This window comes from Panicum virgatum, chromosome 9N, assembly GCF_016808335.1.
Source record: "Panicum virgatum strain AP13 chromosome 9N, P.virgatum_v5, whole genome shotgun sequence".
Classification (NCBI taxonomy): Eukaryota; Viridiplantae; Streptophyta; class Magnoliopsida; order Poales; family Poaceae; genus Panicum; species Panicum virgatum.
This window is the reverse complement of record NC_053153.1, coordinates 53,898,905-53,926,367: the sequence shown is the minus strand read 5'-3', so window position 1 is coordinate 53,926,367 and position 27,463 is coordinate 53,898,905. Positions and strand designations below refer to the sequence as shown.

General features: G+C 47.9%; 1 protein-coding gene across 1 annotated transcript; it reads right to left on the bottom strand.

Annotated features, from left to right (window-relative positions):
* Nucleotides 1-20,461: 20,461 nt before the first annotated feature.
* On the bottom strand, nucleotides 20,462-25,543 carry LOC120691025 (protein NRT1/ PTR FAMILY 6.3-like). The gene is made up of 4 exons (XM_039973976.1): nucleotides 25,187-25,543; nucleotides 24,823-25,040; nucleotides 24,141-24,721; nucleotides 20,462-21,606 (listed from the first exon to the last, which is right to left on the bottom strand). The coding sequence occupies exons 1-4, from the start codon at nucleotides 25,308-25,310 to the stop codon at nucleotides 20,754-20,756; spliced, it is 1,776 nt and encodes a 591-aa protein (XP_039829910.1). The 5' UTR covers nucleotides 25,311-25,543; the 3' UTR covers nucleotides 20,462-20,753.
* Nucleotides 25,544-27,463: the final 1,920 nt, after the last annotated feature.

Below are 27,463 nucleotides of genomic sequence, written 5' to 3'. Positions count from 1 at the left end.
ATCACGCCCAAGAATCCAGAGGCGAAACTCGACAACCAACTCACCGGAACATCTGATGCTCACAAACTCGACGGGAATCAAGCTCTACCCAAGCTCAATTCAAAAAATCTTGAGAACATGTCGACTCCAACTCATACAGATGAGTCAGCTGAGTCCGACACCAACTCAAATTCCTGAAATTTCCAATTTTCCCAAACTCTGGGAAAATACGTGGCTTATCTCAAGTCAACAAAACGCCCTAAGGTCGTTAACTCAGAACTACTCGACAGAGTGGATCGAGTCTCATGATCAATCGAAATATGTTTCAAGCTCGCAGAATCCGCTCTTGGCTCATCCAAGATACAACCGAACCCAGAAACCTCGAACCCTCAGCACTCCCGGACGGGTGACATATACTCTGGGATCGATCGAGTTGACTCTTCACTCATCGACTACATCAACATAGCTGAGAATATTCTACAACACAAGAAACAAGACTCGATGGGAAAATCCTGTGGGAAACCCAAGAAGGCAAACCCCCGGCTTCAACGAATGGGACCGCTTCTCTCAGGGAAACCCCAGGATTCCTCGTCGAAACCTGTTCACAAGTGGACTCCTGAACCCACTAACATCTCTGATCCCCTATTCGATCGGACTTCGACGAGTTCATGGAAAGCCTCGATAACCTCGAACCATACAATGATCTCGAGGATTGGTCAGACGATGTCAACTTGTTCACGGATGCCATGAGCCATCCACCTTGCATGGCTGATTCCCTATGGCAGGAAATCAAGCTCAAGAAGCAAGGAGAAACATCCAAAACCCCAGAAAAGCCCAGTGAGTAGATTTTTGACATGCCATGGATCAAAGAGCCAGAAGGACTAACTCCTATCCAATCCTGGCTACACTGGATGAACGAAAATGCCCTCCGAGTAGAAATGGGCATCCCGCTCCTTGCTCACCCAAAACATACATACTAAAAAATTGGTGGTTTAACTGATTCCGAGTCCGAGTACTCCTACGATTCGGAAGAGGACTTGGACAATCTAATCCAGTACAGCAAAGAAGCCGAAACCAAATCGATTAAGAGCTCCAAAACTGATCAGGGCTCTTTGCCAGACTCGGTTATATATGCGACACCGGAAGGACGGACGGTGCATCTGGAAAAGCCAGGGCTCAATACTCGATCTGCCGGGGCCTCTCGTCCTCAAATCGACGAGCTCCCATTCCAAAAGGGCGTCCAGTTAGTCCCGCCAGAACGCAAAGAAGACCAAGACGTTGAGGATCTCTGTTGCGAAATCCTTGTGGTACGCATCTCCGAGCTCTATGAATCAGATGATGATTCAATGGAGTGACTCAACCTCGATGACTACAACTCCGACAATTACAACGAGCACCTCTCCGACAACATGGAAGCTACTCCTATGGCAATCACCGAAGTCAAGACTGCCATCAAGCAAGACCCGCCCTTAGCTCTACTAGCTGTAACGGTTACCGTTCAGCTGGAAGACAAGCCTATGGCAGAGGATCTCTACAAGCGCCGCCGCATCTGCAACCAAAAGCGGGCTTTCAGACGCCAGCGTGTCGCCGATCATCGCCAAGAACAACAGGGCGACAACTACGGCTACTCCAACAGTGATCTCCGTAATGTGATCATCTCAAGGAAAAAGGAGCGTGAGAAAATTGAGGCTTATAGCCCTTCTTCCAACTATCGCATCCCTGCAAATGATCCGGGATCCTCCAAGAAGCGCAAGCATGTGAATGCTGATTTTCAGGGCAAGTCTCGTGATCAGCACCGTACAGATGCACCTATTGGAGGAGATAAGATCAACAAGACACTTCAACACAAGTGCTTCATGCACCCAAAAAGCTCACACACAGTCTTCGAGTGCAACTCACTCTACAAAGCTCTTGGAGCACCTCTGCTGAACAATACTCTACCAAGAGTCTAGTCAACTACCCAGTTGATTAGAACTATTGATAAATATTTCATATTTAGTCATGTAAACCATTGCTCAAGTGTCTATCACTATAGGAAAAGAGGTAGGTCTTAAGAGTTAGAGTCTGTCATTTTACAAATTTTGTAATCGCGAGAGTTATAAATAAAGTTGATTTCCGTCTAAATTGACTACTTCTCTTTCTCAACCATGACCTACAACCTCCCCTTGAACTACTTTGAGTTCCCCGTCACCCTAAAAAAAGACCTGGGACAATGATCGAGTAGTTTATAGGTTGCGACCTAGCCAAGGAGTATCTCCAAAAGTTATTCCCACTTGGGTAACCCGACGGGGTTAATCCTAATCGGTCAACTTTGGAGGTTACTCCAGTCCTCAAGTAGGACATCCTACTCGCTAGCTCGAGTAAGTTTTGGATATCTCTAAAGTTATTCCCACTTGGGTAACCTGATAAGGTTAATCCTGACCAGTCAACTTTGGGGGTTACTCCAGTCCTCAAGAAGGACACCCTACTCGCTGGCTCGAGTAGGTTTTGGATATCTCCAAAATTATTCCCATTTGGGTAACCCAACGGAGTTAATCCTAACCAGTCCACTTTGGGGGTTATTCCAGTCCTCAAGGACACCCTAATCGCTGGATCGGGTAGGTTTTGGATATCTCCAATAGTTTTTTTCCACTTAGGTTACCCAACGGGATTAATCCTAATCGGTCAAATTTGGAGGTTACTCCAGTCCTTAATAGGACCCTTTACTCGTTCTTTCGAGTAGATCTTAAGCCACAGCTTAAAACATATAGAAATCCCTTATAGTTTTTCCCACTTGGTTAACCTTACAAGGTTTAAATCTAACAGGATAACTACGCAAAGTTTTCTTTAATAAAACTCTTTTCAGGCTACGGCCTGACAAATCCTTAGTGCTTTTCCGACTTGGTTAATCTCGCAAGATTCAATCCTAACCGGATAGCACTACTAAAACCCTATTAGTTCGTATATAGAACAACTCACTTGATGGAACCCTTGAGTAAAACCAAAAACTCCTACTCCATCCCTGCTCAAAGGATGAGTGAGAATAAGAAATAGATCTCTTATTTCAATTACTAAATCGAGTAGGCACACTGTTGCCATACTTAAGGTACTCGCCCAGCGACAAACAAATACTACTCGAACACGGAGGAGGATTACTCCTTAAAACTTGCACAAATACTCAGTACAAAAAAAATTAAATTTGTACAGCACAAGATTATTTCTGGCTCAAAGGCCCATTACATCATCTCACATCAAAATATGAGTAAAGTACAGAATTAAGGCTCATTACTCCAAGCTGCCCACGATCCTCTCTGCTATTGGCGAGACCTCTAAAAGGTACTCCTCGAACTGCTTCTCTTCGCAGTCGGGATTCATGCCTTCGCCAAGCGGATCTAGGATCGACTGTGGTTAGTAGGATTTGACCAACCCAACTACATGTGACACGTACTGATGGGTGGTCACTGAGATATACCTCATAACGCCCTTGGGAACCCTCCGGAATTTGTCCACCAGGGAGAGTGGTTCCTCTGCATCATCCTCGGCTATATCCACCATGTCCACAACAGCTTGGGCTGCAACCTTCAACTTGTTGAGTTCTAGTTGCAGTGCAGTGTTGGAATCTGATAAGTTCTTCCCTTGTTGTAGCATCTGAAGCATTTCCTTGTCAGAATCCGCAATAATCTTCTATACATTTCCAATCTCATCTGCGTTACAGTACATAAGAATCTTTAAATCGAGTACCATACTCTCCTAAATCTTTAATGATTTTCGGAGTGCTGCGTATTTGGTTAACAAATTCTTATAAATACCAAATGCATGAAACTAGTCAACTGCTTTACAAAGGCAGATACTAACCTTTTTTCTCCTTGGAGCTCTTCTTGTTCTTCTCCACAGATCTTTCAGAGCGAGTAGCTCCGAGTTGTCATGGGGCTTACTGTTCCCCTGCTCTGCCAGCTCCTGGACATATAAAAAGAAAAAATCAACATCTAACTACTCGATCTACCAAAATTAAGTACTCGATCATACGATTACTTACCGCCAGAAGCTTCTGGCACTCAGTCACGCAAACTTGCACAACATCCATGTTTTCCTATGCAAGTTTAATCCTGTCTACTGGTGGCGGGGTACCTCCCGAAGAGACGGCGGAGGTACTCGCCCCCACCACCAGTGATGCCTCAACATGTGGCATAGCCGCAACTTCCCTCACAGGATCCTCTTGATTTTGAGGACCTAGGGAAAAATTCTTCGAGTAAAAAGGTCGAGCAAATGGAAGAAAATCCAAATTTGGAGGAGGAGGTACAATGGGCTCACCTGTAGGGATCTCCTCCGCCTACTTCCGCTCCGCCTCTGCTTCGGGTAATGGCGAATCCAGTAGCATGGAATCCGCCATCTCCTCCGCAGATCGAGCATCCACATCAGGGGCACCCGCGGGAATGTCATTTGCCGGCTTGGGGGCTGCGGATGTGTTGCTGCCTCAGCCCCCAGGTCCCAGGCTTCCCTTACTACAAGAAGATGTTGAGATTTAAGTACTTAATATAAAGCCAAAAATACAAAAACAAGTATGCAAATACTTACACGGCTGCCTTCTTAATTGGGAGTTTCTTTTGCGCCGTCAGCTTTGGCAAGGGCTCAACGACTAGCGCCTTGTTAGCTCCAGCGCCCTTTTCTCCCTGCACGGCGCCGCTACCCTTGGAACTACCCGCCGACGTAATTGTCTTCAACGGAGTAGTTTGGGTCCCCTTTGACGGGTCCACTGGGGTGGAAGGGACTTTCATTCCCACCCCAGCATCATCCCCAGATGTTGTCATGCACGGCACCTTGTCCGCCAGACTTCAAATAATGAAACCAGATGATAAACAACAAACTCAATGAAACTCAAAAAGTAGTCGAGTACAATATAAATTGATATACCTGGTCTCGCTAGTCTGAGACGAGGCTCGATGCTTTCACGCAGCTGAACGAAGCCCTTTTGGATGGTCAGCCCTAGCACTGTCACTCGGGCTGGGCCTCCGTTCCATGCTTCCATCCTTTCCAGATGCATCTCCAGCTTCTGCATGACCAAACTCACTATTAGTTCTATCTATATAACTTTCCATAGAGATTCTTCAGGATCTGGTTTTGGCAGTGCATGAGCTCTTGGAAGAAGTTGGAAAGGGCAAAAAATGCCTGGCAAAGGAGGGCTGCTTCTATATACATCCACGTCCTCCTACCCAGAAGAGATGCTGTCAGATATGTACCATCTATAAAGACAAATACTCGAAATACAAGTTGACTACTTTATACAATCCTGTCTCGGAGGATTCGACACCGAAAAGGTATCGAGTAGGTGTCGGTGTTTACCGCCAAGCCTGCTCAGGGATACCCTTAGCAGTAGGGTTTGTAGGTAAAGATCGACTTCTCTGGAACTCGATGGTGCAAGGAACACAAAGATTTAGAAAAGTTCGGGCTGCGAGTTTGCGTAATACCCTACGTCCTGTGTGGTTTGTATTGCCTTAGGTGTTGATGATCGTTTGGAGGGGGTCCCTGCCTGCCCTTATATATCCGGGGGGACAGGGTTACATGGAAAGTCGTAGCCGAGTATAGTTGGAGTCCTACTACAACACAATCGGGTAGTTTCCTTTGTACTGCAGCTAGTTCTATGCCTATTCGAGTAGTTACAAAAGAGGTAAGGTACATCCATGGTCTATTCCTTACTCTAGAACATTCTATACCTATAAGCAGTCCTGCTGCCCCGGGTCTAACAAGCCCCCGAGCTCTTCGTAGCCGAGTCCTGCAGGCGTCAAGTACTTGGCTGGGCGTCTTCGAGTACTTCAAGTAGTCGGAACATCCTTCTGATTGCTTCTGGGCCTTCCTTCAGATACGTCGAGTAGTCCTCCAAGTACTTCCGAATGGCTCGAGGCTGTGAGGTGCTCAAGCCCTGAAATCTTGATCATATATGGTGCGCGAAGCACTCGCGCTCCATATAGAGTAGCCCCCAAGCCTTAGATTGAATCGCATAATCAGGCTGAGGGTCACTTCAGTCTTTTTGCTTCTTTATTTTCCAAAAAAATTGAAAAATAAATTTCTGATGCCTGTATCCCGCAGCCCCCGAGCCTTAAATCAAAATCCCTTTTGCTGCGAGTAGCCCCCGAGCGTAGATATGAAATTAAGGATTTAAGACGTGGCATCAGATTTTATCCTTCAAATTATTTGCAGGATTCATCAGATCCAAAATCCGAAAAGACCTCTTTTCGGGTAAAATCCCAGAAAAATGATACAATTGGATCCACCACACTGATTGCACCCGAAATAACATCAGGAATAAAACCCGGGATGCACGGCTCTATATTCAGTGCTCACGAGAAACGTTACTATTTTGGAGAATCTGCATTATTGCATCTTTGACTGCATTCGTGAATGCTGCCAAATGCACTGTCATGAATGCGTCCGTGAAACGTGCACTGTTGATTCACGGGTTCTCCTCAGTAGGCCCCCTTGTGGCTATAAAAGGTAGGGGTGAGGCCTTTGCCAAAAGCATCAAAGTGTAGCGACCATGGCTTTTCCTTGGTGTTCTTGCTCTCGCCCTCCTGAGATTTGTATAGTTCCTTCCAACAGAAGATGCTAGAAGAGAACTTGCTAGTGACAAGAGAAGTCTCAGCTGCCTCCTCCTGCATCTCCACTGCTCTCATCGGATCCATTTTGGACATCATGTCCTTATATCTTCCAATGAGGCTGGGTTTCAGGGGATGAGTGGAGTCTTGTTGTGTCACATCCTAGGGATTCCTAGGGTGTAAGCCCCCAAGAACTGCATCTCTGGTGGGGAGACTTAATCTTGTCATAATCGTACTCTAGGAGAAGAAGAAGTTTCTCCAGAAGATGCTACAAGAGGACTTGCGAGGTGATTACTGTAATCTACCTCCATACTCTTGAAACTTTTCTCCCAGAGTACAAGTATCATTATTCCCTTGATGGAAATAACAAGTTTGTACTTTATCACGGCCTCGGGCCGATCTAGCTGCAGCAGGCGTCGACTAGAAGCTCCAAGAGATCTAGGTGTTTTGCATGCAGACCCGAGTCGTTTGTAAAGTTAGGTAGAAAGAAGTACTCGAGTTGTAATATCGAGTAGTTGTACTGAATCGAGTACTTTTCATTTGTCCTGGAATGTAATCCCAGTCAAGGAAAAAAGAGTCAAGTAGTTGACTAGTGATGTGAGTGTTTTCTTTTTCCAGAGTGTAATCTTTAGAAAAATGAATGTCTCAGAAAATCCCATTTTTTCCGCAATTTGCAACAGACTGTTGGCCTGTTGGGTGTTTTTACCATGTTGCCACCGCCATTATAAAATGAAATGGTAACTTAGGTTTTACCCCACCGGCCGCCACTTGTTTTTACTGTTTTAGATCTGTCTTCGCTCTCAAGCTCCCAGATCCAAAGTTCTTGCTTCCTCTTGCTCCCCACTTTCGCCTTAGGGTTTCCGCCAGTGTATGCGCGTGAAGCGATCCGTACATTTTCGGATGGTCCCCAAGAAAGCGACCAAGTGGAAAGGTGTGGCTGCAGAGCCAACCCGTGATGAGGGTTGGAACACAAGTAAGTGTTCTCAATCTGACTTAGATTCTCTGGTGTCGCAGGGTCTTTTATTCCCTAGATCTGTTATCCAATAGCGTCCTGCCTTGGGTTCAGATCATCCATATGAAAATACGGGGGAAATCATTGCTTTTACCTCATATTTGGAACGGGGATTGGGGTTTCCATGCTCTTCTTTCTTTCCTGGGCTCCTGCGCTACTACAAGATCCAGCTGCACCATCTGACCCCCAATTTCTTTGTTCAAATTTATATCTTCGTGCATTTGTGCAAAGCTTTTCTGGGCATCGAGCCCCATTTTGAGCTCTTCCGCTATCTTTTCCATTTGAAGCCGCAACCCGACTCCTTCGTTTTAGATGTAGTAGGCGGTGCAGGTCTCCAGCTTAGACAATGGAAATATAGAGAGTATATTCCTTATAAACTTAGTAATCAAGTAATCGAGTGGAAACCCAAGTGGTTCTATATCGAGAACCAGTCAGGGAGCTTTCCATCAATTACCCTAGGCCCACCAATTCAATGGCCTGAGTGGAATAAAAAACCAGTCGAGGAGAGTCATATCTCTGAACTGCTCGAGTGAATTGCCGTTCTGAGGCAGAATATGTTGACTGGGGAAGCAGTCATATTTGACTGGATGAAGCGAAGAATCCAGCCATTGCAGGCTCGGGAATCGCTTGGATTTCAGTACCAAGGAACAATTGATCCGTCAAGATATTCGAAGGAAGAGATCTCGGATGATGTAGCATTCAGTCGAGTACAACGACTGCTAAAGAATGTAAAGAAAATCCCAGTTGTTCCTGGTGCATTTTCTGCTGTGAATCCTCCAAAGCAGGTACTCGATAAGAGTAGTCGATGCGCAGAAATCGAGTACTTTACCTTAATGTGTACCTGATAGAATTTTGCTCTCTGTAGGAGGATGTGGAGCGCTTTAAAAGTAGTCCTTCACTGCCAGGCATATATTCTCCCTGTTGTTCTTCCAAACTCTCTCGATCTGTTAATCAAGTCTAAGTATGTTCATATGCAATTTCATACAAACAATACTGACGTATAACTTTGATTGTGCAGATGAGGAGGAAGCTGGGGAGAGGAGTGATAGGGAACTTAGCCCTCCTCCAAGTACCGGTACCCAAGCCGGGGATTCCAGTGGTACTCGATGTGCGGCGAGGAAGCGTCGCAACTCCTCCCAAACTACTAGCGATAGGTAAGTAGCTGGTTTTTGAGTAGTCGAGTAATTCTGTCTTCGATTTGCTGATTTGTGTTTTGCTTTTTTAAGTCTGGTGGCTAAAGTGCCACGGATATCAGCATCTGGGGATGATACTGTAGTGGGACAAAATGTCCCTTCCACCACAGTGGACCCGTCAAGTAGGACCGGGACTACTCTTTCGGTGAGTAGTTCCGATGTAAATACTGCCAGCGATGCGGGTAAGAAGGCCATGGTTGTGAAGCCTGCCCGCAAGTTTGGCATCAAGGGGCTTACTCTGATAAGAGCTCCTACGTAAATTCCTTAGAACTTGTATGTATATGATCTGTTTTTGCATCTAGTAGTTTTTTAACTACTTTGTCTTTGCAGAGATGCAATCCTGGATGAGAACATGGAGGCTGAGAGCCACTCAGCTTCCCAATCAGGGGTGGAGAAGGTCCCGAGCACTCCAGACATGAGTGATCAAGATGCGGAGGCGATGGCCAACTCCTTGCTTCGGGATTCTCCTTTGCCTAATCTTGAGAGGGCTGATGAGGAAATCCCGGAGGATGGTGGAAGCGACAAGCTTCCATAGGAGGAGAAGGTGAGAAGCTTCCTGAGGGAGGCAATGAGAAACAGCCCAAGACGACCCCTACAGGTAAGCTTGTAACACCTTGTAGTAAAGGTATCTTTTGGTTGCTCTTAATGTGATTAAGTAGCATGTACTTCCTTTAGATTCCCAAATCACAGGGAAAACTATAGGAAGGATTGAAGAAGTGCCCAAGAGGGCTGTGGCTGAGGCGCAGGCGAGTACTCCCCAGATCACATCGGGGGGTGACTTGCCGCGAGAGAAGGTGTAGCATGCTTTCAAGCTGCTCGAGGTAAGTAATCGAATACTTCGAGTACTTTTTTGTAATAGATCGAATAGTATACTTGTCAGACCCGGGGCAGCGGGACTACTTACAGACGTAGAATGTTCTAGAGTAAGGGATAGCTCATGGATGTACCTTACTTCTTTTTGTAACTACCCGAATAGGCGTAGAACTAGCTGCAGTACAAGGAAACTACCCGATCGTATTGCAGAAGGACTCCAACTGTACTCGGCTAGGACTTTCCATATAACCCTGTCCCCCCGGATATATAAGGGCGGGCAGGGACCCCCTCCAAACAATCATCTACACCTAAGGCAATACAAACCACCACACAGGACGTAGGGTATTACGCAACTCGCGGCCCGAACCTGTCTAAATCTTTGTGTTCATTGCACCATCGAGTTCCACAGCCGTCGATCCCTACCTACAAACCCTAGTGCTAAGGGTATCCCTGAGAAGGCTTGGCGGTAAACACCGACAGCTGGCGCGCCAGGTAGGGGACACGGCGAGTTCATCGACGAGTTCGATGGCCACTTTCGCTTTCAGCACCATGATGCCTCCCAGAGGCACCACCTTCATCTTCGGTTCGTGGGTCTGCGTCGCCAATGGTTCAAGCGGCTTCGATAGCCACTTAACCAACTCTCCCACGCCGAAGAGCTCCACATCGGAAGACTCCAACAAGCTTGCCAGATTTCATGATCACGGCGTTATGTTGCTTCCCGACCTTGCCAAGGAGATCGAGCCGAAACTCGAAAACAACTCAAGTTCTACTCGGACTCAGATTGATCTCAAACCGAAATCCACTTGGATTGGGACTCTTATCGTGCAACCCGTCTTTGGTTTGCGCTATTCATCGTCTATTTACAAATAGATAATTAGATCCTCCTAGGAAAATAGCTTGGATCACCTACTTCACGTTGAAATCCAATTAGCCACTACTAGCTGGGAGGCACCCGTTTTTGACGTTTACCCAGATCCAGTCGAGTCACCTCAAGACAGCCTGGATTTCATCACCAATGCGCTGGCTAAGATGCAACTCAAATATTGCTGAGGTCATACCCTCGCAGAACTACTCGACAACCTACGAGAAGTCGCCAGTATTGATGATCTCCCGTTTCAACACGGCACTCCCCTCGAAACCGAAAGGGAAACTGGCTCCGGTGGAACTGTCCTATCTGATTATGAATCAGACCTGTAAAGCTTCTCTCATGAGCATTTGGTTCTGGTAATCATCAAGCCCGGAGGTGCTCCAAGCCACTATGATCCAAACGAAGCCTTAGATCAGATCTCAACAGACAACCTGACCCAAGACGCTCCAACTGATGAAGACGAAGTCACTCGTACAGCCCGCAGGGAAAGGAATCAATGCAAAAAAGTGTGCAGGACTCGTGCGGCCGAACGTACTCATCTCCCGCCACGCAACCTCAACAACGAATTCAACAATGCTACGAATCCCATCTTCAGAACACCAATCGCCGCAATGACAAAAGCAACCCTGCGACTCATGACGATGCCCCAGAATCCCGAGTTGGAACGAGTCATAAATCTCACCAAAAACACTGTTGAACAACTCGAGAGACAGAACCCCATGTCCTCGCTTCACGGTACGTGATCAAGGGCTACCGCAACAGCAATACCTCAAGCAAGCCGTACCCCCAGAGGCCACCAGCGTCAACAGCAGCAGGAACAACAGAACCGAAGAAACCAAGAGGATCAGGAAGCTGCGAGTAGTCATCACCCCAGAGGTGGCCAACCACAAGCAAATCAAGCTCCTGGCCCTTAGCAAAACCGTGACAACAACAACCATGGGAACAACAGGGAAGAGGTAGCCGATTCCATTATGGACGCACGGGACATCATCAACTCAAGACGCAGAGCGCAATCTGCGAACAACTCCGACCACTTCCAAGCCCTGAGCAAGGCTTTCGACAACATCGAGTACCCGAAGGATTTCATGCCTACGTACATCCAAAAGTATGACAGTAAGCAAGACCCTGCTCAATAATTACGTTTAAACTCGACCGCTATTAGTGTTCCAGGGGGAGACACCAACACCAAGGTCCTCTACCTCCCGATGGCCCTGGAGCCCGCACCCCTCACGTGGCTCGAAATCTTGGCGCGCAAGTCAATCCACTCGCGGGAGGACCTCAAGAAGGCATTCATCGACAACTTCCAAGGGTCGCTACATCAAGTAGCTACTCATCACGTCCTATCCGTGATCAAGTAGGAGCAAGGCGAGTCGATCAGATCCTACGTCAAGCGCTTCTTCGACACAAGAGCCACCATCCCCAATGTCGCCGACGACGATGTCATCGACTACTTCCAGAGCGGCATCACCATCCAGTCACTATACCACGACTTTGGGCGTAATCGGCCCAAAACGGTGGTAGATCTACGTGACATGATGTAGCGCTGGGCAGATGAAGAGGAGCAAGAACGCAGTCGCTTTCCCCGCCGCAACAACGACAACAACGGGAAGCACCACAACGACCGTGGAGGGCCTAGCAACCAGCGGGATCCTACGCGTAAGCGTAAGCCTGACGACACTATCAGCACTATGGATCGCACACCGCGTGGTAAGAAGGGCGACAAACTGCAGGACATGTTCGACAAGATACTTCACAACAAAAGATGTCCAATCCACCCCAAGAGCAACCACTCGATGTGGGAGTGTACGATCCTGCGCAAATCCTTCCAGTCGGCACCTGCAACTGCTCCAAAGAAAGAACAAGACAAAGATGATGAAGACGACAAGAAAGACCGTGATGGTTTCCAACAGCAGCAAAACATCATCAACGTCATATTTGGAGGAGATTCTAGCTTCTCCAAGCGAGCTCAGAAGCTCCTACTTAGAGAGATCCTCTCAGTTGAACTAGCAATTCAGAGGACACTCAAATATAGCGAGGTCCCCATTACCTTCTCCAGGGAGGATCAGTGGACCAGCTTCTCTGAACCTGGAAAGTTCCCGCTAGTACTCGATCCAGTCATTCAGGGCTCCAAGCTTACTCGAGTACTCATCGACGGCGGAAGTGGGCTCAACCTGATCTTTGCAAGCACACTGGTAAAGATGGGCCTCAACTATATGAGTCTGCTTACTCCAAGCAAGGCTCCGTTCTATGGCATCGTCCCCGGAAATTCCTCTACTCCAATTGGCTCGGTTACCCTCCCAGTCACATTTGGTACAGAACAGAACTTCCGGACAGAGTACATCAAATTCGAAGTAGCTGACTTCGAGTCCTCTTATCATGCTATCTTGGGAAGACCTGCACTAGCCAAGTTCATGGCAGTGCCGCACTATGTCTACCTGCTCCTCAAGATGCCAGGCAATACAGGAGTCCTTTCACTACGAGGAGACCTCCTCAAGTCCTTCGAGTGCGACAAGGAAGCAATAGATCATGCTTCTACTATCTGGGTTCCTAGCTCTGTCCGCGAAATACTTGCTACTGCTAAAGAACTCTCACTCAAGGAGTCGATGCCTTCCAAGAAGCCAAGCCAATCATCGGTTAAACCAACCAATGGTGTGGGCACCAAGACTATCCAGCTACAAGAGGGAGACGACTCCAAAACAGCCATCATCGGAGCAGGACTGGGTGACAAATAGGAACTCAAGATTGTCAACTTCCTTAGGGCCAACCGAGACATATTCGCGTGGAAACCAGCGGATATGCCAGGGGTGCCCAAGGAGTTGATCGAGCATGCCTTGAAGGTCGACCCTAAAGCAACACCAAAAAAGCAACGGTTACGGCGGTTCTCACTGAACAAGCGAGAAACCATCAAGAAAGAGCTGTCAAAACTACTCGCAGCTGGGTTCATCAAGGAAGTCTACCACCCTGATTGGTTGGCCAACCCTGTGCTCATCCAGAAGAAGAACAACAACGAGTGGAGGATTGCGTCGACTACACTGATCTAAACAAACATTGCCCGAATGATCCTTTCGGGCTACCACGTATTGATCAAGTAATCGACTCGACAGTAGGATGTGTCCTGTTATCCTTCCTCGACTGCTACTCAGGGTATCATCAGATCGCCCAAAAAGAAGAAGACCAAATCAAGACGGCCTTCATCACCCCTTACGGGGCATACGCCTACAAGACCATGTCCTTTGGGTTGAAGAACACTGGCGCTACTTACCAACGTGCGATATAGCTATGCTTCTCCGACCAGCTACATCGCAATGTTGAAGCCTACGTTGACGACGTCGTTGTCAAAACGAAGACCCAGGATCAATTCATTACTGACCTGGAAGAGACCTTCAATAGCCTCCGAAAATTCCGCTGGAAGCTCAACCCAACCAAGTGCGTCTTTGGTGTACCCTCTGGAAAACTACTCGGATTCATCGTCAGTAACCGAGGAATTGAGGCTAATCCAAAGAAGATCAACACCATCATGGCCATGGATGCTCCAGCTACCATCAAGGACGTCCAGAAGCTTACAGGCTGCATGGCAGCCTTTAATCGATTCTTGTCCAGACTTAGCGAACGGGGATTACCCTTCTTCAAACTCCTAAAGAGACAAGATAAATTCGAGAGGACTATAGAAGCCACAGAAGCACTCGAGAATCTCAAGCATCATCTCCAGTCACCGCCGATTCTAACAGACCGCTTCGCCGCCGAGATCGAGCGGACCCTACGCCCCGGCGGCGTCGCCGTCTTCCACGTCGCCGTGCACCACCGCGGGGACAAGTACTCCGCCAACGACCTACTCGACGTCCAGGGCCTCGTCGGCCTCTTCCGGGGCTGCAACGTCGTCAGGATCCCACTGCTAGCTGACAGAGCCGAGTACTATTGCTGGCTGCTGCTTGCTCATCAGCTCGCTCTTTGCAGGTGCATCTACCAGAGCTCATCACCTCACATGCTGCTTCATTTACCAGTGCTTGGATTTGGTTTGTTTATTTATTTGATTGACGTGCTTTAATTTTGGGGTGCTGCTGGCTCCCTGCTACGAGATGCATGACACGTACTACAAGATCTGATCCTCTCGTATCGATCAGTTGCTATGGACAGAGTATGTAAAGATTGTTTTGGCTTACTGTAATTAAGCTGGGATTCAGGTGCGGTAATTAGTCTTGTTGCTCTTGCACTGGTAGTTACTATTTTGATTGCTATGGCACACAAAGGACAAGGACTTTGATTGCTCCGGCCCGACATTGTGGTGTTTCCGATGTGGCATTGCGGTGTTTTAGGTGTTTGTGTAGAAATTTTGATCAGATTTATGCAAATGCTACTTAGGCGCTGTGTTTGGCTGCCTGCATTCATCTACTATTAGTTTTGGATATTTTGGATATTCTGATCAGTTCTAACCGTGGGTTGTCCAACTTTGATGATATAGCCATCTAGCTGTATGCAATCATATGAGATCTGATGTAGTTTGTTTGATTGCTTCCTTTATTTGTTTGTTAAACATTCCCTGATTAAGTTAAAGAAATATGTATTATCAATGTATTCACCAAACAATATTATAATCGCAATGTTTCAATCTTAGGAGTTAGGACTTGTAATTTTGTGTGAAACTGTGAATTACAGTCTCAGTGTTGTTCTTAGGATTTTGTTGGGTGCTTTATATCATGTTTGTGTATGCTTATACTTGATTAAATCTGGAAAATTTTGAACTAACTACCTGATTGAGTATGCTAAACTGGGGTTAGGTTGTCAGTTAGTCCTATCAAATGATTTTCAGTGTTTATGCCCACTGAGAGTAGGATGTCATCTGCTTCTTTCATTTTTAATCCTGAAGTCGCGGGAGAGATGCATGGGTTAAACTAACAGCTACCCTATACATCTTTAATAGGCTGCATAGTTGTTACAAAAGATGTCAATCAGCTCCAAAGTGCGCAGTACCCTGAAGAAATAAACCTCGCTTTCATGTGATCTGTCACAATCCTTTTTTTTGTCCTTTTGATTGGGTGAGTTGGTGTGCATGCTGCATATAAATGCTCCTTCCTAAACAAAAACTATAATTTTGATTCTTTGGCAGAGCAAGATGGAGGTAGGGTGTCTTTGTCAGAGCAAGCTGGAGGCAGGAGATTAATAAGACCAAAGAGCTTCTATATTGTAGAAAGGGCCAAGTCTGGTGTCAAGAAGAACATGTAACTTAAGCATTTAGCTTGTGTTTTGGCAAAGGATCTGTTGATTCTCATGGAAGCTTATTGTTTATGTTGCAACAATTTGGTACTCGATGTTAGACCATATGTGTGTATGCTTTTGATTTCTGATCAGCTAAGTTCCTTAAGATTGTGAATTCGCTTATTGTCAGTCTATCACTGAAAAGAGAAGCACAGTTAGATACTTCTCTGAGATTTTTGGGAGAAGCACGGTTATGTGTGTGTAATTTGTAGGCCTGCTCGATCCTGGGAGCCCGATTGCAATTTATCTTATGTTTCTCTGAGATTTTTTAGAATAGATTAAGCAGTTGTTACGCCTGTGCAGTGATGCCGTTTTCTGGTGTGTTTTTAGATTGCTAGCAGAGTTAAGACAGATATTCCAGTGCCCCGGTTTCTTTTTTGTCGGGAATGTCAAGTCTAAAGAATTGCAGTTACAGAAGAATTGTAGTTACAATAGCTTCAGAGAAGCTAATGAGAACGAGTGTTGATCCATGTCTCAGCGAGCAGAAGATAGAGCACGGAAGCCAATAAGTTCAGAGAAGCTAATGAGAACATGCGTGGATCCATGTTTCAGCAAGTAGAAGATAGAGCATGGAAGCCATGCACGGAAACCATGGATTGAGAAATGGATTCTAATGGGTTGAATCCATGGACTGTCAAACAATTTAATTTGGTTTGGCTTGAAATTATACAATGGTTTGGTGTAGTTTGGATTATCAACGTGGAGGGTTGGATTGGATTGGGGGGACTTGACTTGTACGGTGGAAATGGATTGGTGGGTTTCGGATGGGATTCTGGCCCATTTGCAGGTTTAGCCCTGGGGCAATCACTGGAAGAGTGTTGCCGTGCTTTCCGATGTAAATCCACTTTTCCTTCCAGTCGATTACTTTGCTTGATAACTTATAGGGGATATACACCTTATCCATCCTCTGCCTAATAAGTTGAATACCCGCACCCCCAACTACATCCATCTTTGTATAGTTGGGCTGGGGCTTGAGATGGAAAAGATGGCAGAAAAGTTCAAAATGGGGCTTGATGCCCAGAAAAGCTTCGCACAAATGTACGAAGATGGAAAGATGAACAAAGGAATTGGGGGTGAGATGATGCAACTGGATTCCGTAGTAGTACATAAGCCCAGAAAAGAAATTCGAACAAGGAAGACCCAATCCCCATTCAAAATAAGGAATAAAAGAAACGATTTCGCCCGTATTTTCATACAGATGATCATGGCCCAAGGCAGGACGCCATTGGACCACAGATCTAGAGTACAAAAAACACTGCTTCACAAGGGATTCCATGTCAGATTCACCGCACTTACTTGGTAACAACCCTTCTTCACGGGTGGGTCCGGTCTCTGCCTCCTTCCCCTTTGTGCCATGTGGAATGTCACAAGATGCTTCTCGCACATGCACTGGCGATCCTAACTAGAGGACAAGAATGACGGAAGCGTAAAGAGGAAGAGTAGATAAGGAAGTAGATGCGTTGAGAAAGCAAGAATAGTTCTAATCTCGAGTGGAGGTGGAGAATGGCGGCTAGTGTGGTAAAACCCTAATTTACCGTGCACTTAAACAGAAGTGGCGGTGGCAACAGGGTAAATATCACAAAGTTTAAGAGTCAGTTTACCGGTTGCGGTAAAAATGGGATTTTCTGATATTTGCTTTTTCTGGAATTACATTCTGGATAAAAGAAAATACTCAGTCCCTATAAAACTACTCGACATTACACCTCGAGTACATATTACAAAGTTTTACATCGGCTTAAGCCTGTACGCGCACCTCCTATACCTCCTGGACGAGGACGGCTGCAGCTACATCGGCCGTATGTCGTTACAAGCTTAAAAACTTGCTATTCCCAGATTGGGAATAACGATGCTCGTATCCTAGGAGAAAAGTTTCAAGTGCAAGGAGGCAGACTACAGTAAGTGCCTCGCAATTCTTCTACTTGCATCTTGAAAAGGAATTTCTTTTTCTCCCTGAATACGTTGCAACAAGGATTAGTCTTTCCACCGGAGATGCCATTTCTTGGGAACTTCCATCTTGGAAATCCCAAGAGTATCACACAACTAGATGCAACCCGTCCACAGATAACCTTCCTCCAGGGTAGTTGCAGGGGCATGATGCCCAGAATGGACCTGTCGGGAAGGCCATGGATGAGGGTTGTGGTGGCTAAGACTACACTTGTCACTCACAAGTACTCTTCTAGCACCTTTTGCCGTCACAATGCCTACTTATATCAGGGGGACGAGAGCTTTCTAACGAAGAACACCAACTTAGAGCCATGACTCTTCTAGCTGTGTGCTTCACGATTAAACCCTCGTTCGCCTTTTATAGGCATGAATGGATCACTGGGACTCTGCCCGTGACTCTAAAGGCACAGTGAATTGCCACGTGAATGCACAGTAAAGAGATAGACATCCCGGGTTTTATTCTTAAAAATATTACGGGTGCAATCAGTGTGGCATATCTAATCATATCATTTTTCTGGGATGTTTTCCGAAAAAAAATCGTTTAGATATCGGATCTGATTTTACTTGCTGATATTTTTAGAATAGAATCAGTGGCCACGAATTAGATCCTTAATTCCAAATCTTGGCTCGGGAGCTCCCACAAGATACGGGATTCCGATTTAAGGCTGGGGGGCTGCGGGATATGTGGCATCAGAGATTTATTTTTCAAATTTTTTGGAAAATAGAGGAAGAAAAAGACTGAAGTGACCCTCAGCCAAATTCTGCAATTCAACATAAGGCTCGGGGGCTACTCCATACGGAGCGCGAGTACTTCGCGCACCACATATGATCAAGATTTCGGGCCATGAGCACCTCACAGCCTCGGAGCAACCAGGAGTACTTGGAAGACTACTTGAAATATTCAAAAGAAGGCCCAGAAGCAATCAGATGGATGTTCTGACTACTTGAAGTACTCGAAGATACCTCTGCAAGTACTTGCTGCCTACAGGACTCGGCTACGAGGAGCTCAGGGGCTTGTCAGACCCAGGGCAGCGGGATTGCTCATAGGCATAGAATGTTTTAGAGTAAGGGATAGCGCATGGATGTACTTTACCTCTTTTGTAACTACCCGAATATGCGTAGAACTTTTTGTAGTATAAGAAAACTACCGGACCAGGTTGTAGTTGGACTCCAACAGTACTCGGCTAGGACTTTCCATGTAACCCTATCCCCCCAGAGTATATAAGGGCGGGCAGGGACTCCCTCAAAACAGAGACAACCATAACAATCTCTAAGGCAATACAAGCAACCACACAGAACGTAGGGTATTATGCACCTCGCGGCCCGAACTTGTCTAAATTCTTGTGTTCCTTGCACCATCGAATTCTTGAGTTAGTCGATCCCTTGCCTACAATATTATTGCTAAGAGTATCCCTGAGCAGGCTTGGCAGCTAAACACCAACACCAGCGGGCCCGCCGGCCCACCTGCCAATATTTGTTGGGAGCATATCCAGCAAGAGGCGAGTCGGGGACCAGCAGGTCATCAGCCGCTCGGGCGCCTCCGAATTAAAGTCGCGGTCAGCGGCACATGCTTCAGGAGAGGGCAGTGGGAGGTGGCAAGTCAGCAGCCACTTGGGCTCAGGAGGTGGGCTGCGGGAGGCAAAAGTCGGGCTCCAGGATTTGCGCAGCGCCCTCCCCCAGCGGCCGACGGGGGGTGGTCAGCCACTGGCGCAAGCCGGCAAGCTCCTGGAGGTGGTGGCGGGAGGTGGGACAGTGGCCGCAATAGGAGCACGAGGCTGCGGGCTCTAGAAGGTGGGCGGTCGCTAGTGTGGTGCGGCTGGAGGGATGGGAGCGAAGAAATGAAACCCTAGAATTCCATATGTTTTGCTTATATACTTGTGCGAGGTCCACATGTTAGGGGTTCTAGTGGGTAGACAGATAGAGTGGGCATCGGTAGGATTTTTTCAAACCTGTCAAGTTTTACTTGTCAAGTACAAATATAAATCCGTACCTGTACCTGTGGGCATAAACACATACTCGTATCCTTACCTTATTGGGATTTTGCCCCCGGGCACACAGGTAATTTGTATCTGTTGCCATCCATAATGCCAACAAGGCCCTCATTCTTTCTATGCCACCTCCGCTTCTCACACGCACACACGCGCGCGCACACACACCAAGGCCTTACTGATTATATTATTATGCATTAAATGCATGCATGATAAAAGCAGGTGCACACTCTACACCTTATATATTAATACTAATTGCCCCCATAGGGTAATTTATTACAAATGCCCCCCCTCCCCCCACCCTACCCCACTCGGTTTTGTTGCGAACCACCGCAACCCCACCCACCCCTATAGATACACTATGCATACATTTATGTGATTGAATATATTTTCAAAACTTACGAGCCATCAATGTGGTCCACGCGCTATTCAAAATGAGAATTACATTGATGGACCTATTCTTTTCTAACACGATCCATGCTAATAAGGCTCAAGCATGTACATATCCAAGTCATCAGTACTCCCTCTGTTTTGGATTTTTTTGAGGATCCATCCTAGAGTTTTGTGGGTACATCGGGACACTATTCATTAAATATAAGGAATTTTTTGTTGTCTCTAATTACGGAATTTAAGGATCCATCCTAGTACACTCTTTCTTCTCACCTTCTCTCTTCCATATAAGCAAAATGATGAGTTAGATTATTATGAACTACCTGAGGTATCATTGCTAGAGGAGTCTAAAGTCTCTATTACACTTTATACTGAAACTAAACCTTATATGGAAGACGGCGAGAATATTGAAAAACATCCCTAGTGCACCACATATTCCAAGCCGGAGAGAATATCAAACAAGGGCAGCAACGCTACTGTTCATTTCATCAAGGAGAAGCATAATACAACTTATCTCTATTGGCACTTATTAAGCCGTATATTCCCTTCTATGTACATTTCTTCACCCTCACGTACGTAGGTAGGACGGGGTCACACCGTGCCAAAATACATCACGTACGCATACCCCCACCGCGAGTACATACACGCCAAAATAAGTCATCAAAACATACAAGAAGAAAGAAGGATGCGCGCGCACATTCACGCATGCACATGCACGCACGTGGTCGTGGCAGCATCGATCGATCAATGGCCGACGGCTATGGCTTCCTCGTCGGCGAGCTCGATGCCGGCGTCGGCCAGGCGCTTCTCCACGTAGACGTATCCCCTGGCAGCGAGCGTGAAGAGGACGATGTTGATGGCGCTGATCACGGCGAGCAACCAGTAGAAGTAGTCGAGCCTGCCGTAATTGAGGTTGTCCGCGAGCCATCCCCCGTGGGCGCCGTGGCCCGTGACCTTATCGACGATGGTGACGAGCAGCGTGCTGAAGAAGAAGCCGAGCGCGCAGGTGCTGAGGAAGAGCCCCGTGCTCATGGTCTTCATGCCCTTGGGGCACTCGCGCAGGAAGAAGGCGAGCTGGCCCATGTACGTGAACGCCTCGCCGGCGCCGACGAGCACGAACTGCGGCATGAGCAGGAACACGGTGATCGTGGCGCCGCGCCCGGAGGTGGCCTGGCGGTGGCGCTCGACGAGCGCGGCCGCGGCCATGCCGGCGATGGAGAGGAAGAGGCCGACGAAGACCCGCTGGAGCGGGCTGAGGCCGTGCGGGTTGCCCGTGAGGCGCTTGACCACGGGCGCGACGAGGCGGTCGTAGAGGGGCACGGTGAGGAGGATGGAGCCGATGAGGAAGACGGTGAGGGAGCCCGCGGGGATGAGGAAGCCCGAGCCGCCGATGCCGCGGTCCATGAGCTGGGCCTGCGCCACCGAGAAGGTGGTCATCTGCGCGTGGATGGTCCAGAACATGATGGTGGTGGCCCAGATGGGCAGCATCCGCACCACCTGCTTCACCTCCTCCACGTCCGTCCGCGTGCACAGCCTCCACTTGCTCGCCGCCACCGGCGACTCGCCGTCGACGACGACCGCCGCGTGGTCAAGGAACCTGCATCAGCATTCATTTCATCCGGTTTAATTTGCAGAAAGTCATCATCTGTGTTACAGTAGTACTAGTGAATTAGTTACTGATTCAGGTTTGAATTATTGAGTCAGTCTAGGACCTGGCTGGAGAGAGAGGACGACTCAAAATGCAAGGAACTTTGGACGTCAGATCAAGAACGGCCTGTGCGTCACATCCACGGAAGCTGGTCGATTCGGTGGACCGATCAGCGCTGCGCGCCTCGTGATGGAGCCCGTGCACATGACCTTATTTGCGTTCGTGGGGGCTTGGGCGGCGGCAACGAGAGCCACACGAACGAGTGGCCTTCTTGGCCGTGCCCGTGAGCCTGCTGCCACTGTGCTGGACTGTGCCTTGCGCGCGCCGGCCATGTGATCGAGCAAATGGGGAGCAGTACGCTCCGCAACCCGTGGGCAAAGCTTCAGAGCGTCCGTTTCAAGAAAAAAAAAGGAGTTTCAGAGCGGGGGCCGCCTGGGCGGCTGGCTACCTTGCCTGCCTCGCACCTCAGCCTTCCTGGAGGTTTTCCAGAGGACAAAGGCATCTGTTGGGGGACTAAACAACGAGCTCTGGAGCGGCCGATCGGCAGCTGAAGGAGCACCCAGCACCCTGATGTTGCAGGGTGCATGCATGATGCATCATCCACGTTAGCTCGCCCAGTAATCGACTCCCCCAGCTGCATAATCGCTATCTTCTGGGTGCAGCTAATTAATTAATCAGTTGCAAAGTTTTGGTGAAAAGGTGAGGTCCTTGTTGTCGTCACCCGCTCTCTGCTGCGTCTGCCCAATCTCAAATTCTCTGTTTCATTCGCACAAGTATATTATATGGTGATGCATGGAGTGACGCTAGCTATCTGGGGTTATTAGAAAAGGTTGCTAGCTTATTGGTATCTGTGGTTCAGCAGGCATTGACCGGTGTCGTCGTTCGTTGTTCTCCGGAAGCACAGGTAGCCTAACATTTCCGATTTTAAGGGGTTCAAGCAGCTACCCCCTCGGTTCTAAATTATAGTTCATTCCAAGAATCTTAGAGAGTCAAATTTTTTCAAATTTGACCAAATTTATATAATAAGATAATAACATTATGATACCAATTAAGTATCATTAGATTTTTTGTTAGCTATATTTTCATAGTATTCCTATTTGATGTCATAAATCTTTGTACTTCTCTCCATAATTTTGGTTAAACTTTGAGATTGTTTGGCTCTCCAAAATTTTTGGAATCACTTGTAATTTGGAACGGAGGGAGTACTTGTCTATCCTCTACGATTTTTCACCGACAGATGCAGTGTTGATCATTTTGTTCTCCCAGACCCCACATGTAAAGATCTATGCGAACACGACACGTGAATGGTTTGTATTGGTGCCATCCGGTGCGAGCACCACGACGACGACGGTAAGAGACAGAGGTGTAAGTCACGTGTACCATGGAAGGTACGTGCAAGTGGTGGATGGGTGCCAGGACTCGACGGGCTGTATGTATCGATCTGCAACGTCTCACTCTGGACTCTGGATCAGGCTCGCGTCATACCCGGCTCCTGGCTCCACCCATCGGCCCCTGGACGCTAGACCATATCCCCTTCCCAAACCGTGTGTACGTGCATGCCCGTGCCAAATGCTAGCTAGTTTTGTCAGGTCCTGCTGCGTGTACATACAGGCCCTCCAGTACTGTACCAAATGAGTTACCGTGACGCCGCATCGGCAGCAGACACGGCAGCAGTGATCTTGTGACAAGCACGCGTGCGTGCACGTCAGCATGTGGCCTAGCTAGCTCCTTGTATCAGATTGTATAGTTGTTTCTGCCCTAGGCACAACACAATTGCTGTTTCCTTTGATCGAGAAACGTATTTCCCCCCTTAAAGGCAACTTATTAACTATGTCCTGTTTGCATGCGTGAGTGCTGAAAGAGTGAGCACGGAGCTACATGCAGGGTTCACCAAACCGGCCGGAACCGGTCCGGTTACCGCGGTTACCGGTCTAACCGGCCCGGACCGGTTCCGGTTCCGGCCGGTTTTAAACCGGCCCAAATTCAAATTTTAAATTTGAATTCTGAAATTTTAAACCCTGCGAAAGCACGATGAGCAGCTGCGGACTGCAGAGAGGGGTTGAAAACTTCAGAATTATTGGCGGGCCGCATGGGCCCCACCAATGATGAGTTCGTCCCCAAATATTCATTTCGTGATTTCGCGATTAGCTGCTATATCTGATAGATGGATGGATACATGTGTGTGTCTTGTGTAGCGTATGCACGAGTGACCCACATGCGCCCGGACAAGCAGGAGCAGGATAGAATGATTCATCAATCATGAATCTCCTATAACTCGCGCGTCGAACACACTTCAGGTTTACTGTTTGTTCCTAGTCAAGCATGGTCGATTAAGTCATTGGTACTGTTAATTTTATCAGTTCTACCTGACTAATAGGTATACTACTGCTATAGTAGCTACCATCGAGTAAATAAATCCTTTCTAGATGCAAAACTATATAGTACTAGTTACGGAAGATTGCTCGCTCGTCAGTGATTCTTACCGGCACTCCTTGCTGTGGGGCAGCTTCTGCTTCCCCTTGACGTCGGCGCCGGCGGCAGCCGCGTCGTCCACGTCGTAGAGCATGTCCGGGTCGGACGGCACCGGCAGCGCGCGCTTGTTCCAGGCGGCGACCGTCACGGCGGCCACCTGGGTCAGCGGGCTCCCTACCAGCTTCTTGAACCGGTACCTCCTGGTGCCCAGCAGGAAGACGGCGAGCCCGACGAGGATGCCGGCGGCGCAGATGCCGTAGCCCCAGCGGCGGCCGACGTTGTCCTGCACGTACACCAGCACCGTGACGGCCAGCAGCGCGCCGATGCTGACGAAGAAGTAGAACCAGTTGAAGAAGCGCAGCATCTTGCCGCGCTCGCCGTCGTGCGCCTCGTCGAACTGGTCCGACCCGAACCCGGACACGCTGGACTTGAGCCCGCCCGTGCCCAGCGCTGTCAGGTACAGGCCCAGGTACAGCACCCCGAGCTGCGTCCCGTTGGCCGGCACGCAGTCCGGGCTCGCGCCTTTGGCGTCCGAGCACGGCGGCGGCTGCAGGCCCGGCGCCGCCGTCGAGATGGTCAGGATCATCACGCCCTGCACGCGCGCCATATATAGTCAACAATTTATCAGCCAGGTGTCACGCCACGCTGCTGTGAATGTAGCATTCACGGGGGTCGGGCCGGCGGCGGACGAACCGTGGCCTGGACGGCGGTGAAGATGGCGATGGTGAGGTAGCGGCCGAGGTAGCTGTCGGCGACGAAGCCGCCGAGGAGGCAGAGCATGAAGGAGGTGCCGATGAAGTTGGTGACCGTGTTGGCGGCGGCGGCATTGCCGAGGTGCATCGTGCCGGTCATGTACGGCACCAGGTTCACCGCGATGCCCAGCGTCGTCATCCGCTCGAACAGCTCCGCGCCTTCATCACCAAGAACAAAACCAACAACTCTCATCAGGAGTCTGGACCACGCACATGGAGGCCCATGGCCAGCACGAGCGGTGCAGTAATGGCCGCCCGGCGCAAGTCGTGTCCCTGGAAGCAAAATGGCAGGTAAATTAGAGTACCTAGGATCATGGCGGCGCAGCCCCATCCGCCGGTGGTGGCGCGGCTGGCCGGGCGGCCCTTGTAGTCCCAGGCGTCCGTGAGGGCCTTGCCGTCCGACGCGGTCTCCGGCAGGATGGTAGCCATCGCGGACGCACTAGTCTATTGCTCAGCGCCGGCTGATCAGGGTGGAGACTGGAGAGGCTACAGGCCCGAGGTACTGGTGGTGGTGGTGGCGCGGCGACGAGCGAGGGGGCTCGACTCGATCGAGCTCGCAGAGGCAGAGCGGTCGAGAGGGGTTGGGCGGCGGCGCGGGGCTCCTCTGCTGGATCGGCGCACGACGCTGGCCGCTGCTTTTGCTGCCGGGAGCCTGCGGTGCCCGGCGCCGCTTTTATAGGCGAGCGCGCGTGTGGTGGTGGTCGATCTTTGCGTCGGGTTCCGGGTTGCCCCCCGGATCTGAGAGATCCTGCTCCCACCACCATTACCTTGGTTGGCTTGGCATTACGGGCAGCTAAGCCACCTAGGTGGAAAATTCGGTTGATTATAATTATAGAAAGGCAGTGTGCTATGCAGGGGAATGAGTATCTCGCTCGCTCCCACGGTCATCCCCTCTCCCATGACTCTGGCACTCGTTAGTTTATTGCGCAATAATTGACCTTTCTGCTGGTGAAAATGGTGGTGGGGGTGATCTTCCATGGCCTGACCCTGACGGACGGGTAGCTGTGGTGGGTCTGAGAGACACGGTAACTGTGGCTTTCAGTGTCTCGCAATGGACCGATGGAAGAACGTTAACCTCTTGTGAGCTAGCTATACACGGCGCCATCCTATTTATGGGTACCATTGTAAAAGCGACTGTGGAGTGATATTTTTGTGACATCGTGAACCAATTCGAATTAGACACATGATGGCCTCTATTTGTGTGCATATGTGAGTCCTGAGGATTTTTCTTTGCTTGCAATTTCTTCCCTTTTTCGCAACTTTATATTTTTATAAACTTATAATGTATTCATACAACATTTGCGTATCATTTTCTCACATAGCTTCTCAAACGATAACTTCTCAGTACAACTTTTAAGATAATATTGTTAATTAGGAAGAGTTGTTGCATAATTTTTTACAAAATTACATGCTCACATACGTGCGTAGTTCACCACTACAATTACACGAACACAAATATATCCCAATGAGCACCTTACCATTAGCATCACATAGGGATGTAAATGGTACGGATATTTTCCGACCGTATTCAAATTCGTTCCGGTTTGGAAGGGTTTTTATTCGTTCGTATTCGATTCCGGATATTCAATATCCGTAAATGATCTATATCTAGATAATAAAAGTTACATATTATGATGTCGATATCTATTACAATTTTATCCGGAAAAAACTAACAATATCCGTATCCAATCCGTATTCGAACAAAAATATGAAAACAAATACGGTATCGGTAATATTTGATCCGTTTACATCCCTAGCATCACACGCAACAACGAATCTACATATATAGTGATTGTAAAAGGTTTCTAAATTACATTTGACAAACGAAGATGAAAGGGTTAAGGGTTGGTGGAAGTGTGTCATCCACCCCGCGTATGAGTGGATCTGAGTTATTTGTATTTGGGGACAAATGTTCTTTCTTTGGTTAAAAGAAGGACAAAGTAAAGATTACTCACTTCAAGTTTGTCAAAGTCTAGGTAACCTCATAACCTATTGTTTGGTTTAATTTAACCTCCCAAGTAGTATGTCAATAAGACCGATTTACCCCTTAACAAGATTTGTTTTTTTCCACGCACAAATTAAGTTCTAGTTCAAAATTTGCAAGGTGATAGCACACATCATAATATATGTTAAAAATTACATTATAATTTTTTATATATCATTATTTTTATAGGTTAGGACATCTAACTATTTTTTAACTTAAGTACGGTGCCCATTATTATCCTACACTTTTAGCTTAGAACTACATTTGTGTATGGAATTTTTTTTAAAAAAAATAAATTTATTAAGAGGTAAGTTGATCAATTGACATAGTTGCCGGGGGGGGGGGGTGTTAAATAGAAAGAAAGTTTAAGGAGTCATTCATATTTTTGCAATACATGAGGATATAATTTGAACTTTTTTCTAAAATGAAAAAAGGTAGATTGTTCCTGCATTCGGTAGGATAAAATTTGTGAGTATACGCCATCATGGAAATAGCCCCCAAGAAGGTTCCAACCTCGTGATGTGATGATCTCCTGCGTCCAGTAGCAGAGCCGGCGTTCGAGTCCATTTCTTCACACAGTCAGTGGACCACGACATCC

Bases quoted from the DNA above. Each gene is read 5' to 3' on its own strand.
- LOC120691025 (XM_039973976.1), bottom strand. From the start codon at position 25,310: ATGGCTACCATCCTGCCGGAGACCGCGTCGGACGGCAAGGCCCTCACG. The intron at 25,041-25,186 runs GTACTCTAATTT...TTGGTGATGAAG, and splicing joins CTGCGCCGCCATGATCCTAG to GCGCGGAGCTGTTCGAGCGG. The intron at 24,722-24,822 runs GTTCGTCCGCCG...GCGCGCGTGCAG, and splicing joins TCACCGCCGTCCAGGCCACG to GGCGTGATGATCCTGACCAT.